Source organism: Eschscholzia californica, unplaced genomic scaffold (assembly GCF_041429995.1).
Source record: "Eschscholzia californica isolate CP2 unplaced genomic scaffold, dmEscCali1.0.p SCAF_6, whole genome shotgun sequence".
In the NCBI taxonomy this organism is placed as follows: domain Eukaryota; kingdom Viridiplantae; phylum Streptophyta; class Magnoliopsida; order Ranunculales; family Papaveraceae; genus Eschscholzia; species Eschscholzia californica.
Genome location: NW_028238483.1, coordinates 8600379 through 8619212, shown reverse-complemented (window position 1 = coordinate 8619212; position 18834 = coordinate 8600379). Strand labels below are relative to the sequence as shown.

Genomic DNA, 18834 nt, shown 5'->3' with positions numbered 1-18834 from the left:
TCCGATCAAAAAAAGCTTAAATCTCCGCCCGGGAGCAAAAAAAACATTCCCTTGAAAGGATATTATTTGCAATAATAGTACAGGATGTGCATTATCGGGATAATGTAGATAACTCAAATTAGATTATTAAAATCCTCTTATGGATAAGGTTGCCATGTTTAAGTTATGTATGCCATTATTTTATTAATTTTAATAACAATCCCTCCCTCCCAAATGAATGACCTAATTTAAAAATACATCAATAGAACATCTAGGGACGGGAAATGGTTCGGTCGATACGGTCTCTAACTTCATCGGATCGGTCGACTCTGGCATAAAATGTTGGTGACCACTTATTTTATTTGACGGTCTCGCGCAGTTACTTTCAAAAATTGTTTGTCTATTAACTGTCCAATGCCATTTATTTTATCAGGTCAATCGGACACCTGACGGTCTCGGTCCGGACTTCCCAATAAAATTTACATATACTTATAACTTTTTCTTATTACCACAAATAAAATTACAATTCACAAATTATAAATGAAAATGTTTAACCAAGAAAACACAGTAATTATGAAAAAAATTGATCATTACTGTATTTGGCAAGATATAATGAAGACATGCACTAATCATTTAATCTACCCTCATATTTCCGATAATATACATTGTCTAACACTACAAGGGCCACGACTTGAACAATAAATATGTTATCAATTCAAACCTAGCTCCACAACCATCATATGTCTACAAAATCTGACAGTATATAACCTTTAAAAACGAGAACGGATAATTCGGTCACTCGTACCGGTCGGTTAGGGGCAATCCTTCAACATAGAATTTTGATTGTGACCGTCCGCCAATTCTTTCGGCCGGTCAGACACTGACCGTTATGCCCATCGGGTGCCCATGCACACTTTTTGTCTCGATAGAAAGGATCGGGTAGCGGTCTTCCGATTTTTTTTTACACCACTAAAAACATCATTAATTGGAGTCAAATAAAAAAATAACATGATTTTTCAATAGGTGTGTCTATAGGCGCCTCCTTAAATTGTTGTAGGGGCCTCTTGGGAGGATTGATTATAGTCAATTACATGGCCAACCCCAACACCTATAGGCGTCTCTCCTTGACATATATTCGGAAGCGCCTACAAAAATTTAAAGAGGCGCATCTCCCTCCTTCCAAAATACAAAATCTAGAGATCCCAAAACCTAGTTTGTTATATGCAAAAAAAACCTAGGGATCACAAAACTCATCCAAGATTCCACCCGGAGACTCGCCGGCCACCCTGAGATATTCCGGCACCGACGTGTTCCGTATACCTTCACCCACCACTAGCTTTATCCTCCTACATTGTGCGAATCATCTTGGAAGTTAGAAAAAAAACCATGGATGAAGAAGGAAACTCCAAAAAATTTGGGCATATATGTATTGGGACTTCTCCACCTATTTCTGAGCGTGGATTAATCGAAAAAGAGGTATACAAGCTTTTCCATACCCATTTAATGAATTTCCAAAATGTTTTGTACATCCATTAACTTTTTAGAAAAAAGCTCGGTCTGGTCGGACCTAACCAGGCCGTTTTGACTGTTAACAAGTCGGTTCGTCCCCACTGAAACTTCTCGGTGAGGACAGTCCGTTCATGGTCGGGTCATCCACTCCGAGTCATTACTGTTTCTCATTTTTCCCAATCTTTTTTTGTCAGATTTTTTATTTAAATAAAAGCTCGTGTATTTCACCTTGTTCTTTAGATCCTTGGGATTTCGGAGGTCCCCATTGGGAGGATGAGTGGCATGCGGAAGTAGACGGTACATTCCCATATTTTTTAAACGAAGGCTCATCTCGAACCACGGAGGAAAACAACCGCAAATCGAATGATTCAAGTGACAATGTACAATCAAATGATGTAGATTCAAAAGAGGGGCGAAAAATTAGCATTGAGGTTGTTGAGCATTTGGTGACCAAAGATGTGTTTGAAACTGGAGACAAACTAGTCGAATGGGCTAAGAAAATTGGAAGAAAGCATAAGTTTGTGATTTTGATAGGCAAATCACAAAATAGAATTGGTGGCAAGAAACCAAAATTACATCTAAAATGTGAAAGAATCGGTGAGTACCGATAACATATGAAGAAAGATTTGGTTCCAAAAACAAATCCACCCCCCCCCCCCCCCCCCGAAACTAACACAAAAAATGCAACTGCCCATTCTATCTCAAAGGGATTCCAGGTGATGGTGATACATGGAAGGTGAAAGTTCTGTCTGGAATTTATAACCACGAATTAGCTGAAAGTCTTCTTGGTCATGCATATGATACTAGGTTGAGTTGTAAAGAAAAAGATTTAGTTGAAAAGCTATTGAAAATTGGTACAAAACCGCGTAAAATACTTTCACAAGTGCGTTCCACATTTGATGATAATACTTCCACAATGAAAACCATATATAATGCAAAGGCGAAGATACGTATTTTAATCAAGAAGGAAGAAGTCCAATGCAATAATTGATCAAGTTGTTAGTGGAAAGCAACTATGTTTATCATTTCTCGAAAAATGAAGAGACAGATGAAGTCACTAACTTATTTACCTATAAAACATACCGTTTTAAGAAGTCATTGCTTGAGATTGTGGGGTTACGTCTACTATAAAATCTTTCATAGCGACTCTTGTTTTATGGATGGAGAGGTGACAAATCAATACACGTGGGCTCTTAATCGTCTGAGAACATTGTTTCCTCCTGACTCAATGCCAAAAGTAATTGTAACCGACGGGGAACTTGCTCTCATTAATGCCATTGGTGAAGTATTTCCACATGGCAACCGATTGTTGTGTACTTGGCATATTGACAAGTGTGTGGTAGCAAATGTAAAAGGTAACTCCAAACATAAAAAGTTCACAAATTTCATGTCAATGTTTCAGATGATTATGTATGCAGAGACAGTGTCTGACTATAATCAAGTAGTGGAAGCATTTATGAACACATGGTCACGGACTAATTCTAGGCGATGTAACCTATGTCCAGAAGATTTGGTTGATACTTAAAGATAGATTTGTCACGGCATGGACGAATCAGGTGATGCATATGGGTAATAATACAACCAACAGTGTCGAGGGGGCTCACGCAAAGTTGAAAAGAAATGTAGGCAACTCTGAAGGTAACTATGTTACATGTTGGGAATCTATACATGCCATGACCGAGACAGATATTCGAAATATCAAATCTTTATTTGAGTATAGTCGTACAAAGGTGAAGGGTCCTCACCAAAGAAAGTTTATGAGAGATCTTAGATGGTATGTTTCACATGTTGCCTTAGACCTAATGGAAGATGAGATACACTGTGTAGATGGTATTACCATTAACGTCAATAATTGTGGATGTGTTCTCCGATCCGTTTATGGGCTTCCTTCTGCGCACGAGATGATTGATTTAATGAAACAGGAAAAGGTATTTCCACAAGATATCATTCACCACAAATGTACTCAGTAACCAATTAATCCAACTCCCGAGATTTACAATGATCTTCACTCATCACATGAAATGGAAGTACTTTATATGTTGTGGGGTAGTTCGACCAGTCCTGAGATGAAAGCGATACTTGAGAGGTTGAGGGGCATTGTTTCGCCGACTATGACCAACTTGTGCGAGCCATTACAAAAGACCATAAGTAAAGGTGCTTCGAAGAAGAACAAATTTTATGCAACTATATTCTAGCTTCTCAGGCCAGGCTGTCAACTATGACAAATCATTAATCTTCTTCAGCTTGGGTGTTCCACCTGAAATTACAACAGTATTTATATCAGTCTAATAAGCTCCATTAATGAGAGATCAATCTAAGTATTTGGGTTCACTACTATTGAAACTATATTTTCAGCAAAGCTTTCATAGAAAATTTAAATGGCATAGTAAATTTTATGCTACTATATTCTAGCTTCTCAGGCCAGGCTGTCAACTATGACAAATCATCAATCTTCTTCAGCTTGGGTGCTCCACTTGAAATTATAGTAGTATTTATATCAGTCTAATAAGCTCTATTAATGAGAGATCAAGCTAAGTAGTTGGGTTTACTACTATTGAAACCAGGTAATAGGGTACAAAGTTATAACTAGTTGATAGACAAAATTACGAAATCATTAGCTGGATGGAAGTAAAAATTGATATCTCCGGCAGGTCGTACGATTCTCATAGAGTCTGTCTTGAGGCCTTTTTGTACATATCATTTAAGTTATCAAATGATTCCTAAAACAGTTATAAATAAACTCGAGAGAGAACAAAGAAGCTTCTAGTGGGACATGGTATAGATGAAAAAAAAGATACAATTCATTAAATGGGAAATCATCAACAGTCCAAACAAATATGGTGGATTAGGAATCCGTACCTCATGTGAAACAAATGAAGCCCTTATAGCAAAAATGGCCACGAGATTTCTTACCAACAAACAGGAAACTTGGGTTAGGTTACTAAAGGCAAAATACCTCCCAAATGATGACTTTTGGACGGTGAACAACAATCGGCCTTCCTCCCCATTTTGTAAATACAAACAAGAAATACCATGAGAAAATAACACACTGTGGCTTATTGGCGATGGATCGGGTACTAGGATCATTCAGAATAACTGGCTCCTTGAAATGGAAGGTTACAAACCAAAATCGGTTCATGAGTTACCTTCAAATATCATATGGGCAGCGAATCTAATAAACCATCAAACGAATGAATGTGATATGCAAAAACTAACCACATATTTCAATCAGGAAACAATCATAGCAATCACAAATCTTATTATCTCCTCTACAATGCACAAAGACAGACTCATATGGACAAAGACTCCAACTGGACAATTCACAAAACAAAATCATATTATTCTTCGATCATCACAAGACCTGCCTGTTGTAACGATGTGATTCACATGAAACAAACCATGAACCCGTCTTTGGAAGAAAACTATAAATGAACAAAAGGTTCATCTATTCATATGAAAAGTCTTTCATAATGGTTTGGCAGTGTTAGGAAACATAGGGCAACGAATACCAAATACCAATAATAACTGTCTAATGTGTGATGAAGAAGAAATAAAGACCATATATCATCTCTTTAGATCTTGTAGAAAGTTTTTCAAAGATCTTGTTCATCTTATAAATGATCAAGATTTAATAAGATTAGATATGGATCCACTCAATAATATACAAGATCTACTTGCACAAGGAAATGATACACACAACAAATGGTATAAGTATATTTATCTTCTTTGGTGTAGGTAGATTTGCAGGATGGAGTCCAATTTAGAAATGATAGGGTGGATCTGAGGAGAGTATGGTGGCAAGTGCGGCAGGAACTTCAAAAGATACCAGACCAGGAGCTTTCTCTTAACCCCCTAACTATTTTGCAGGCCGCTTCTTGGTGTCCCCTTCGATTGAAAGAGTTCAAATCAATGTCAATGGTTCCTACCGCCATAATGGAGCAACAACAATAATGGTGCCCAAGGATTGGAATAGAGAAACAATAGCTTCGATATCAAGAATTTTCGCTCTGATTTCACCACTCCATGGTGAACTAAAAGCTCTTCATCTAGGGTTTCAGTTTGGAGAACAACTCTTTTTATACTCCTTCGACCTGGAAACTGACTCGAAAACCCTAACTTCTCTCTTATCTGACAGTCATAAAGACGCCCCTTGGAGGATTAAAATTGTCCTAGAAAATGCTACATGTAAAGATAAGCAGTCGTCCGATCACTATCTTGTATTTCCCCCGAAGTTCCAACAGATCCCCTCATGAGTTGGCGGCTTACACTTTGGCCTATTATAATTCTCATCCCGTGTAATTATATTTTTTCGTGACTTGTATAGTCAGGAGATATATATGATTAATGGAATCTCTTTTAAAAAAAAAGACATTATTTTAACTTGGGTTAGTTCCCAAATAGCCCCCAACTGTGTGACCAGCTTCCTGCCTAGCCCCCTACTTTAGTAAAAATACCCATATGACCCCCTTTTTCAGTTACCGTTAACTGTCCGTTACTCTCTCTCCCCCATCTCATCACCTCTTTCTGCCACATCATTGATCACGCCACATCATCGTCTTCACCGGGAGGGGTCGCCGACCGGGCAAATTTCCGGGCGAAGGGTTCTTCACGAACATACCAAGATCTGGTATGTTCTTCACGAACATACCAGATCTAGGTCTGTTCGCGAACTCCAGCGAAGGGTTCTCCCTTTGCCAGAGTGTTTAGAGAGAGAAAGATGAGAGAATTATTTTTTTTTAGAGAGAGAGAAAAAAAAGTTTGAAGGTCGTCGGTCAGAAATTTGGCCGGTCGGCGACCCCTACCGGTGAAGACGATGATGTGGCGTGATCAATGATGTGGCAGAGAGAGGTGATGAGATGAAGGAGAGAGAGTAACATACATTTAACGGTAACTGAAAAAAGGGGGCCATATGAGTATTTTTGCTAAAGTAGGGGGCTAGGCAGGAAGCTGGTTAGAAAGTTGGGGGCCATTTGAGAAATAACCCTTTTAACTTCGACCCAATTTTATGTTTTTTTTGTTAAAAAGACAAATTAACTTTTTTGTCTTTATAGGCACCATAGAATGTTTAGAGATGCACTTGAAGGGAAATTTTAAAAGCACTCCTTTTTTCAATACCGAAAATACCCCTTCTTTAACCAAAATTTCAAAAAAACTAAGATTGAAATTTTGAGTTGTCTTTCCAACCGTAGTTCAGAGAAAGGAGAAAGACTGCGTCGATTTTTTGCTATCAAATCATCAATCTATTTTAAGTTTAGGTGTTTGAATCTCTTTATTGGTTCTAGAGAGAAAAAAATTTTGATTTCTATTGGTCAAATAATAATGGAAGCGAAATCTTATATCGTTTCAAGGTATAATTTACTTTTTGATTTACTTATTTTAATTGTTTTAACAATTCTACACATACAAAAGTAATTTGAATTTCTAATTATTTTGTGGTAGCTGGACAAAATGTTGCTGGCTACAACTACTGCAAAGCAATGCAAACTCATTGCAAAGGAGTGCAAACTCATTACAAAGCAATGCAAACTTGTTGGAAGCTCTTCCAAAGCTTTGGAAACTTTTTTTGAATTAGATAGAAAGTACTTTGGAAGTCATTGCAAAGCTCTGCACACTAGTTTGCAAAGGAAAGTCATCAAAAGCTTTGGAATCCTTTTGCAACTTAGATAGAAATTATATTACTTTTAGACATACTTGCACACCCTTCAATGCAAAGTAACTTAATTTATGTACACCGTGTGTGTTAAATTTTGATGAATTACAAACTATTTGTATTACGTATTCAATGATAACCAGTTGGATCTTTCTTGGACTTCTGATTGTGAAGTGGGAATATCAACATTTCATAAAAAAAACATCAAAGTTGGATATTTTTTATTTTAATCTTTCGATCATCTTCGGCATCTATTGAAAAAGATTTGAAGGAACATGTGAATATGTTGTGATTATTTTTGAAAAGAATATTTGCAACTCAACTGTAAAGCTCTGCAAACCAGATTGCAAAGCAGTGCAAACTATTGTGTTTTGGCCAATAAGGTCAGTTTCGTCTTTTCTCTCTGTTAGATAATCTTACAAAAATGCCACAAGGAGCTGAAGCCCAATTAGGTAAGTTTTGCTTTTCCTCTCTGTTAGATATTTTACAAAAATACCACATGGAGCTGAAGCCTACAAAAAGTTAATAAGTCTTTTTTTAACCGCAAAGCCTAATTTTTTTCAGGGAGTTTTGGTCAAATTTCTCTTATTTTAAATAGGAAGTTATTTGTTTTTTGCTTATTATACAAATCTTTTCGCCCTTAAAGCTATTTTTTATACAAATAAAATGCAATCAAATTGCCACTTCGAATTTCATTAATGGTTAGTTTTTGGAGAATTTAGCGATACACCCTCACCACGAATGTAAATTAGCGATACCCCTTTTTTAATTGAATTTTAGCGAAACCCCTTTTTTTCACTTAAAAGTACGAAAATACCTTACACTTATTATATTTTTTTCCCTCTCATATCACTATGGTCGACTTAACACTCTAACTTTATCTTCCCATGGGTTTTCTATCTAATTTTAAGTTCAGGGCTAACATAATACTTTAACTTTGGTAATTCCATGAGTTTTTCTATCTAATTTGCAAGTTTAACTAATAAATTCTTTTCTAACTTCTTAACTTTTCAAATCATATTTCAATTTGCATTTGTGCTTTTTGAATGTATACGAGTTACAATTAATAAAACGAAAAACATATATGTAGACGTTTTATTCAAATTGGTTACACTTGAAAACATCAAGTTTAACATAAACTAAAGAACAAGTGAAAAGTTAAAAAACTTCTTAGAATTTATGATTTTTATTTTCGAATGGTTGTGATTAATTAGTTTTAAATTTTCGAGTTGGTAAAATAGAAAAAGATGGATAAGAGAGAAAAAAAAATAGGTATGAGGCAAAGCATACCATCGAAGAGGTACAAGAGATCGAAGAAAAAAGATAGATAAAATAATTTAAAGATATTTTCGTACTTTTAAATGTTAAAAAAAAAAGAGTTTCACTAATATCCAGTTAAAAAAAAGGACATCTCTATTGGACTAATGGTGAGGGCGTATCGCTAAATTGCCCTTAGTTTTTTTTGGTAGGTTACTGTGAAAGACTAGATTAAGAGAAACAACCGTCAAGTCTGGGGCCGGTCCACTCTTGTATTATTTTATGCTTCTACATGTCCTAAAGAATTCAATTGCTTCTTACACGTTCACACAATAGGTCATTCTTTCAAGGTGACTTTTTCATTCGCTATCTTTTCTATGTACAAATAGATGGATTAATTCAGACACAGTTGCAGACTTGCAGTTAGCTATTTTAATCTCAGACAAGTCAAATGTGAACTTTAGGGGGGGTAGTGGTTCAGGACATTGGAGGACACTCAGAGACAAAATGTTCCAGAGACATTTCAAGACATTTCGGGACATTTGTCCGTAGACAAAATGTCTTTATGGACATTTCAGGACATTTGATTCATAGACAAAATGTCTCAGAGACATTTCAAGACATTTGGTTCATGGACAAAATGTCCTGGGGACATTTCAACATATTGAATCCATGGACAAAATGTGTAGTGGATATTATTATTATTATTATTATTATTATTATTATTATTATTATTATCTCATCATTGAAGGATAATTGGTAGACATTTATTATTTGAATATTATCATTATTGTCAAACCATATAAAATAATATATTTGTACTCCTGTTTCAATAATATATTTTTCGACTTTTGTGGACATCTGTGGATATCTGAGGACATTGATGGCAGTTGGTAGACATTTATTATTTTAATGTAATCATTATTGTCTAATCATACGAAATAAATTTGCCCTACTACTTTGAAAATATATTTTTCGATTTTCGTAGACATCCGTGAATATCTGTGGACATTGATAGATATTTAGTTGATATTTATTATTTTTAATATTATTACTGTCTTACCATATGAAATAAAAAAATATTAATTAATATTTCCAAATATATATTTTTCGATTTTCGTAGACATCTGTAGATATCTGGGGGACATTGATGGACAATTAGTAAATATTTTTATTATTTAATATAGTTAAATATTAATATAATATAATATAATATAATATAATATAATATAATATAATATAATATAATATAATATAATGTAATGTAATGTAATATAATATAATATAATATAATATAATATAATATAATGTAATAATAATACAATAATATAATAATAAGATAATATTATAATAATATGATTTGATAATAATAATAATATAATAATAATAATAATAATAATAATAATAATAATAATAATAGTAATAATAATAATAATAATACAATAATGTAGTAATATAATAATAAGATAATATTATTATAATATGATTTGATAATAATATAATAATAATAATAATAATAATAATAATAATAATAATAATAATAATACAATAATGTAGTAATATAATAATAAGATAATATTATTATAATATGATTTGGTAATAATAATTATTTTTATTATCTTCCTTACTCAAATGTCCCCAAGTGTCTTCCATATTTTGAGAGACATTTTCTCTCCAAAAGCTCTCCAAATTTACACTAAAATGTCTCCAAATGTCCCCAAAAACAATTTGTCTTGAAATGTCTCTAATTTCGTGTCCCGAACGAATAACACAGACATTTGGGGACATTTGAAATGTCTCCAACCAATAACACGGACATTTGGGGACATTTGGAGACATTTGAAATGTCCCCAACCAATAACACGGACATTTGGGGACATTTCAAATGTCCCCAACCAATAACACGGACATTGGGGGACATGAAAATGTCCCCCAATGTCCCCAACCACTACCCCCCCCCCCCCCCCCCCCCCTTCGATTCAATGAGTAGACTTAGAGAGTCAGATTCAAATGAACAGACTGGGACCAGTCCGATTCAAACATTAGATAAAACACAAACAATCTGATTAACAGAGACAAAATCTGAAATATGGAAACAAGAAAAACAACTAACATTCTTGAACAAAGTAAAATTACTTACAAGCATTATCTTTCAGACGAAAACACGAAAATGAAATATAGTACATACCAAATAAGGGGACAAATTAACAATAATAATTTGGCAAATCAAGAGCTAAGCGAGAGGGAAAATCATACTCGTAGCCGAAGAACTAAACAAGGAAGTTATCTATCATGTGAAAAATAACGTCTGCGCCATCTGAATTTATCCAATATCTTTTCACCTGCATTCATTTGAAATGCAACGAGAAGAAACTTTACTTCATCTGTTAAAAGCAAGTACTAGAAGGTTGTAACGTGTGAAAAGCGAGCAAGGGCGAGGAAGGGTAAGAGTGGGGAGGGCGCCCTGGTTATATAGATATGTACGGGTATACTGCATATCATATTAGAAAGGATGCCTATTGTTTGTATATACTTTCCATGATATAATTAGTCAACTTAAACAACAGATAAATGGCATATTACTTATTACATAATTAGTTATTTTAATGACCAAACACCAATGTTTAATATGCTAACTCAAAATTGTGGTAAATGGGGAAGGCAGTCAAAATATAAAATAGAGCATTCCAGCGTTATGGAGGGACCGGCGAACCATGGAATCACCTTTTGTGATATAGGCGCTGTCTAGTAGAAGGATAAATGCAGATGATAACACTATCCATAAAACAATCATATTTCTTCGTAAGAAGCTATTACTTTCTTAGTACATAAAAATTCCTTTGATATTCATACTTATACTACCAATTGCGGACGAAGTGTGTCAATCTTACTATGTTACAACTTAACTACACGAATCAATGAAGCATGAAATAACAGTGGAGTGAATAGGTTACGGGCCATACAAAACCCCATTAACCATCATTAGTAAAAGCTAACTAACTAGAGCCCAAGTTATATAAACCTGAACAGTTACCAAAAAATGGACAAGGCGTACGCCTCGAGCCAAGGCGGTCTCGAGGTGCTTCGAGGTATACATATCTGAAGTCATGAAAAAAAACGGATGCATTTTAAGCTAAAGGGACTTGTTATGCTATGGTGGTAGACTTTTGTTATTTTTGAATTTTTTGGCAACACTTTAGACTTTATACTATGGTAGTAAAGTAGAAAAACTTGTTATGAAGCTTTTACATAATTGATGTCATTGTCTTTAGCCACAATATTTTCGAATTTGAAGCATCGAGGCACCGCCTTGTGTTGTGAGAGCAAACCGCCTTGAGGAATACAAACGTATTTTAAAAACTTGCCCTTACCTAACCAGACTACAACAAGGAATAATCTTATGGATGTGTGATAGTGTGAGTACATGTTTTCAGAGGAAGTTTGCATGAGATCACGTTCCGTTAAATGTTGATATGCTATGCTTGTACATAATTGATGTCATTGTCTTTAGCCAAAAGGGGTTGAAGGAGACTAAAAGTTGTAAGCTGATTATGTATAGTCATGGCACCACCAAGTTGGTAAATTAATTTTGTATGCACCACTTACATTAATAGTGCTGTGAGCTACATATTTTTGCCTGCTTTTCTGGAAGCTAACATCCACTCGTTCCCAAGGTACCTGACTGAGGCCCCTAATCATCTTCTCTGCAGAAAAATAGAACCATGAAATCCATAAGAAAGAAGATAGTGAAAGGAAGGTAGTTTTACTGTGAAAACAGGATGTGTTATTGTGAAAAAGGGAAGGAAAGATAACGACAACCAGAGAAATTTCTATGTAATATTTTTCATAAACTAGGGCCAAACTGGAAGTAACCCAATAATATATGACGCAATTAAAGCAACCGTTATCCATAGCTGTACCAGATTAACGTATCAAATATGACAAACCTTCCAACTCCACTGTTTGTCCCCCGACATTTGAAGTTAGTTCTTTATGAGTTCCTTCTGCATGTTGCTGTCTTTCAATATAAACAATATGTGGATACTTCTCGTACTTCAAAAGATGATACGACTGCAGAATGAAAGGAAAATATAAAATACAATTAGTTGAAGGGCACCTACCTAGACTAAGGCGGTGTATGTTTCCTAGATTCTGAATTTTATCATCTACATTGATTTTGTATGTAAAATATAAGTCATTTTAAGATTCAAAAATAAAGAAAAGCAACCACCGCCTAAGAAATGCATCCACATGGCTTTCGGGGAATAACACATGAAAAATAAATCGCAAGTAATATCACAAACCTGTGGAAGTTCATGTTGACGGCGAATAGATGATGTTCTCCACCCAACCATATCTCATACTCAGTTAACAATGAACAAAAAAATTCAAAAAATTGGATAACTAAGATAACTCAGTAAGTTTTGACTCTATAAGGATTAAAGATTTATAATGCACGTAATCCTCAAAACTCAAAAGGATACGATCATAGTTCGCATTGGCATATACAACACGCCGCTTGAAAGAGTGTAAAGCTGACCTGCACAGTGCATTAAGCTAATTAATACATGTTCAGTAATTTCGTGACAAAGAAGAGAGATATTCAGTTAAGTGTGGTTGTGCATAAGATAAATTTTGGTCTAAAGCAACACATCTTTTCATCTCTCCCAAGGTGACATACTGGTAAGTCAAAATTCATAGACGTAGTCTCTCTCCCATATTTGCATGCATAAATGCGATTACTTCTGAGTCATGAGTTGGAGGTTTTGTCACGGTATCTGATGCTCATGGGGTAAGAAAGGATAGGCTTGCTTAGCCTAGCTCAGAGACCCCAAACTCAACTATGACAATTTCAGCCCTAAAGGGCACCACCACAATGTACAGCCAACAGAACATTGAAGAAATCAATACTCACATGAACTTTAGGTCATCACAGTCATTCACCATACGAAGAAGCAACGGACGACTTCGATCATCATTATCTGTCAGGAAGAGATGCTTCCCTGTCCTTCCAACAATCCAATGTGCAGTTTCAGATATCCTTTTCTCCAAAAATGGAACACCAAAAAGGAAAGGAAGCTGTACAAAGAAAAATACTAAAAGTATAAAAGAGTCTATATTGCTTAGACGAGTTTTGGTGGATCCTAGCTTCTCTAACATATTAGACGTAGTTATTGATGGCTACATTATCACAAGATGTTTTCTAATAAAGATAAACGAGAATACTGCATATAGTCCTCTGGATAGTATCTGCACGAGCCATTGTGTTCCTCCGTACAATGTTGGAAAAGCACAGAGACATTTTACATTTGATTTCTTACTGTTTCAGACTGTTTAAGTCTTTTAGTTCACAGTTACTGGTATGCTTTCTGGCTAAAAAATATGTAATAAGTCCTTGGCCTTTTTTTATAGTTCAGAAATGCAATATCAAGATTAATAAAATAGAAATGAAAAACGCAATTCTAATAATTTCATGTTTTTTGTTTCTCTTGGACTTCTTTCACGCCTTTTGCTTCCTCAACCTATTAATGTGCCCTAAGAGGCTATGATACAACAGTCCAGGAATATTTTTTGCATCAGTCATTGCTACCGTAATTATTCAATACAGGAGACTTATTACCTATATACCTCTAACAAGGGTCCGTGGATCTAAAAAGGGAACTTATATCCTCCCACGACTATGTTTGGGTGCTTCTTGTACCCACACCTTCTAGGGATTTATTGCTTAAATACCCTGCACAGCTCAAGTAATGTTTACCGGAATCCCTGTACCTTTTTTAGTACTTTAGCCATTTAGTAATCTAAATTTGGCATACTGAAATCTTTTACCTTAATTAACCAATTTATTTTACAAAAACTATAGGATGGATTATTTTTAATTAACTACAACAAATTTAAGTTAACAATTAGAAGTTCAAGTTTTATGGAGGTGGACTACTTAAAACTAAATTTATTCTACATGCATCGTTGAAAATATATATGGTCTAGAAAAATGGCCACAAACATACTATGACCCAAAATAGTGTACAAAGAATTCTACCCTGTACTACTACAAAATTACCCGAGTGGTCCACTTCCGGGTGATCTCAGCAACCATCGTTGAAAATAAGGATGGTAATATGCAAAGGAAAGGGAGAGACATTAGACTAAGTGTCATTTCGATAGTTTTGTAGTGGTTCCTTAGTGTGAAGCCACTCGGAGTGATTCCATAAAACTGTTTTTGGTCAGAAGATGCTCGGTGATACTACTTGTAGATTAATTCCAGGTAACTTCTCCATCTATAATCACTTCTCTTCCCTTATTTAGTTGCTGAATCAGACTTGTTCTTGACTTTCATTTGTAACCAAAACATCCTAGACAACCCTTTACTCATCCCTTTGAGTAAGTATTGATCCCCACACTTGTATTTATTGTTTAGTAACGTAAGGGCCACTATCGTAGAATTGGAATCGGCTTTGAATCATATGGAATATCTTAGTGATTTTCTAAATGTTTATGTATGGAATCAGCACTGTTTTGATTTTAATTGTGCTCTGTTAATGTGTTATTTCATCTCGGATATGCATAACATGGCCATTTACACTTTCGCACATCACACAAGCTATATGACTCAAAGAATTACATGCAGTAGAAAACTATACAAACAAAGCCAACATAACAAGATACTAGTACGAGTAAGTTTCAAACAGGTAATCGTGTTCCTCAGTTACCTGTTTGTGTCCTCTTGAACCCAAATGAGGTGTAGCAAATGTTATGAAATTCAAGGGTTCCAGTCCAGCGATTCTACCTTTACGGAGCTCTTCCAAGCACTGAAATGAATTATTTGAATTCTCTTCTTCTAAACTCTTCATTAAAGAGTTTGCATGTGGAGAATAACGGTATAGCTCTCCAATAGCATACCTTGCAACCAGGCCACCTAAAGAGTGAGCCACAAAGGAAATCTTCCGCAACCCAGGCCAACATCTAACGACTGATAATACCTAAGTCAAAGACAAGTAAGGTGTCTGTGGATTAAGTTGTAGAAACCATCTTGCTAATGTAACGTTATGGAAATTAAGTCCAATGGCCGACGAAGAGTAGGAGAAAAAGACCAGCTCAGAAGCACAACAAATGAACTGAAAACAATTAAGTAATAACACTAAATACCTCTTCTGCTAGCCTTTCTCCCATCAAGTCAACACCATCAAAAGTTAACCTAGATGAGTTGCATTCACTGCCTGCTTGAAAAGAAATCAAATTAGATATCATTGGGTTGTAATAATGCCGTCTTTTGGATAATTATTTTTGTTGTTTACTGCCAACTGAACGTAATATTTTCAACTTACGGAGTCTAGAATCGACAAATTTCAAGTAAATGTTGACGTAAGGCCACCGACGTTAAATAATGTATTTAAAATATGAATTGGATATTTAATTACAGTCCACGTTTCAAGAAGGAAATGCAGATCTCATAAAACAATTGCAAGACAAATATATCCAATATGTACAAAAGCATCATTACTCACGGTGTACAATGACTTTATCAGGAATTTTCTTCACAAACTGCTCTGCGGCATATCTCCAGTCCGCAGCACTAAAAGTATTAGAAAATGAACACCCAAGAGGAAGCTTTCTTAAAAGTCAATGTATGAGGGTACTTTCTGATATTAACACATAATTCCTAGTTTACTTACGTTTATGAGATTCATGTGCTTTATGCATGACCAGCGTTGTCAAATCGTAAATTGTAGCGCGAATCGTTTTCAGATTTTATAGATCGTTCATTCAAATCGAGAATCATAAGATTTATTTCTATATGTTCTACAACAATATAAGACGAATATTAAGTCTATTATGGTAGTACACTAATACCAATTTGAGCACAAAATAGATGTTTTCTTTCAAAACTTCTCAAAAAAGAGCTAGAAACAGAGTTATAAAAAGAGAAAGTCTCGGGTTACTAAAAGGAAGAAGATGTAAGCAAGGGAAGAAAAAGATATAAATAGAGAGTTTTAGAAAGGGAAAGTTACTTTGCATTGGGGTGGGTGGGTGGGGGGGAGTAAAACAATAAAAACTGTTGGGACTCTACACAAGATTTAATCATGGGATTCAATGTGAATCCCACGATTCATGATCTATACTACAATTCCGAGTATGAATCTAACAATTCAGGATAAAGGCGATTTAGACTACGATTTTAACAAACGTACATGATACGGCACCATTGCTCGTGACCTAATGCTTAAGCACCGCTACTTGTAGTGACCTCCACAATATAACATTATCACCATCTTTGTCATTCTTATCATTATCAGCGTCATTTATAACTTTATGCCTCACTGATCTAATTAAAACCATGGACATGAATTTTACAATTTTTCCATATCATTGTATTCATGAACAAATCACATCACATGAACAGATTCAACGTTTGAAAAGAAAAACCTACATGATTAGATACTACACAAGAAATATGATCCTAACCTGTGAATTGTAAAATGTAAATTTTCAACACTTCAATGGGCACTTCGACGTAAAAATGTGACAGTTTTTATGTATATCTTGTGTTTACTTGAACATAATCATGCCAGACAATAAGATATCATTCTAGTCAACATGGTGCTGCTAAGTAACTACGACAAGAGATACAATTGTATGGATGTGCCAGCGTATTAATCTTTTTCTAATCCGCCTTGCCCTACACCATGTATCCGGACAATGTATAAGGCCCAGATGATAGTTATGGCCTACAACGATTATGTTCAAATTAACAAAACGATATAAATCTCAGATTATTATATGTGCAGATAAATACAAGATACAAATCTCACAAGCAATTACTGAAGTACCCACGAAAGTATTGACAACTCCCAGAACAGCACTGCAAAAATTATTTACCACATAACATTTTCCCATTACAGTAGATCATTTCCTGAATGCTACTCCAACACGTAATGATCTGAAAACTATTATTATTATCATCAAAAGCACCTAATATCAAGGAGTGAGATAACAGTGACAGGTAACCAAAAATCGACAAACCATGATAAAGACATCCACATTTTGACTTAAGCCTAATTAACATTTAAAAAGACGCCATCCAAAACTTACTAATGAACCAACCCTAACTTAATATAGAAAACAATTCCCAGATCACCATTTCTGCATCAAAATATTAGCTCAATAAAGTTTCATAGTTCTTGGTCAACTTATGATTTCAATTAGCAATTTAAGTTTCAAAGGAATTAATAAACAAATCAATACACCAGAGAAAATTAAGAAATTTTACCTCCCAATGATGCCATTAACCATAACAACGAGATGATCCGGACAACAACTTTTGGCCTCATAAAAAGTCTCATCAGTATCACAAATTTCTTGACCTAATCCGTTATTGAAGTAACTGAAAGGCATCATTCGTAAGAAACCCATTTTTGGTTTACCTCTTTCTTTCAAGAACCTTTTTGGTTCTTCACGAAATTCAAAAGGAATCCCTAATTTGCAGAAGGGTAAATTTTTGGAACTGGAACGAATACAGAAATGGGTATGTGAAAAATAGGCCTCTTTGAAGCTGAAGGTAACGTTGACAAACATAGAATTGGCGCCAAGCATGCGTAGAAGATGGAAACGAACTTTGGAAGGAAAATTGTGCGAAAAAGGAAACAATTGAGATGGATAGTTGCGTGGTCCTTTTGAAGGCTATTTTCCCCTTTGGTCCCTTAACTTCCCCCTTGCTCCCTTTAACAAAAAAAAAAAAAAAAAAAACTTCCCCCTTGCTCTCATTGGTGATGTTTGACATAAGGCATTTGACCAAGAATAAAATACGATTCTTGGCGGCATTATAACTTTTTTTTTTTTTTTTTTTTTTTGATGAAGGAAAATAACATTACTAAACAAGCAAATACAAAGAGTTTTAGCGTACTGCCGAAATAAAAGTGGGTATTACATTCCACACTTTACTATGACCATATCTTCTACCCTATTTTGCTATCGCATCTGCCTGAGCGTTGCAATCCCTAGGAATGAAGGTGAATATCACACCGTTCAATTTGTTTATGAGTTCTTTAACTTGTTGCATAATCTTCTTGGATTTGCCAGTGAAGGCCAACATTTTGACCATTGATGAAAAGTATAAGAGCTTGATTATCACTTTCGATGTGTGCACGAGTGATCTTCAACTCTATGGCCCATTTAACACTGAATATAATGGCAATACTTCCACATTCTTCCGCATTCTGACATCGAACTGAGTCTGTTGCTGCAATAATAAAGACAGAGTCTTCATCTCTGACGATACAACCTATGCCGGCTGGTTCTGTGCTGCTGGAAAAAGATGCGTCGACGTTGAGTTTTATGAATGGTGTCGATGGAGGGCTCCATGTTTGTTGCTCAGTTTTTTTTCCTGCATTTGTTAGTGATAATAGATTCAATCTTAAGAGGCGTAATAGATGTGTTATTTA

General features: G+C 35.1%; 1 protein-coding gene across 2 annotated transcripts; it reads right to left on the bottom strand.

Moving 5' to 3' along the window:
* Positions 1-10485: 10485 nt before the first annotated feature.
* Positions 10486-18155, bottom strand: LOC147531575 (putative lipase YDR444W). Of its 2 annotated transcripts, XM_086649166.1 has the most exons (10): positions 17664-18155; positions 15901-15968; positions 15542-15612; positions 15106-15375; positions 13311-13474; positions 12880-12935; positions 12700-12752; positions 12343-12466; positions 12002-12099; positions 10486-10737 (listed from the first exon to the last, which is right to left on the bottom strand). In XM_086649166.1, exons 1-10 carry the CDS (start codon positions 17984-17986, stop codon positions 10666-10668), a joined length of 1299 nt encoding a protein of 432 aa, XP_086505292.1. In that variant the 5' UTR covers positions 17987-18155; the 3' UTR covers positions 10486-10665. The 2 variants fall into 2 exon arrangements, with proteins under 2 accessions (XP_086505292.1, XP_086505293.1); XM_086649167.1 differs by lacking the exon at positions 15901-15968 and having other exon boundaries at positions 17664-18038.
* Between the last annotated feature and the right edge of the window lie 679 nt (positions 18156-18834).

Coding starts and splice junctions, on each gene's coding strand:
- LOC147531575 (XM_086649166.1), bottom strand. CDS start 17,986: ATGCTTGGCGCCAATTCTATGTTTGTCAACGTTACCTTCAGCTTCAAA. Junction 15,969..17,663: donor GTTAATGGCATCATTGGGAG/GTAAAATTTCTT, acceptor TAATACTTTTAG/TGCTGCGGACTGGAGATATG. Junction 12,936..13,310: donor TGTGATGACCTAAAGTTCAT/GTGAGTATTGAT, acceptor TGCACTGTGCAG/GTCAGCTTTACACTCTTTCA.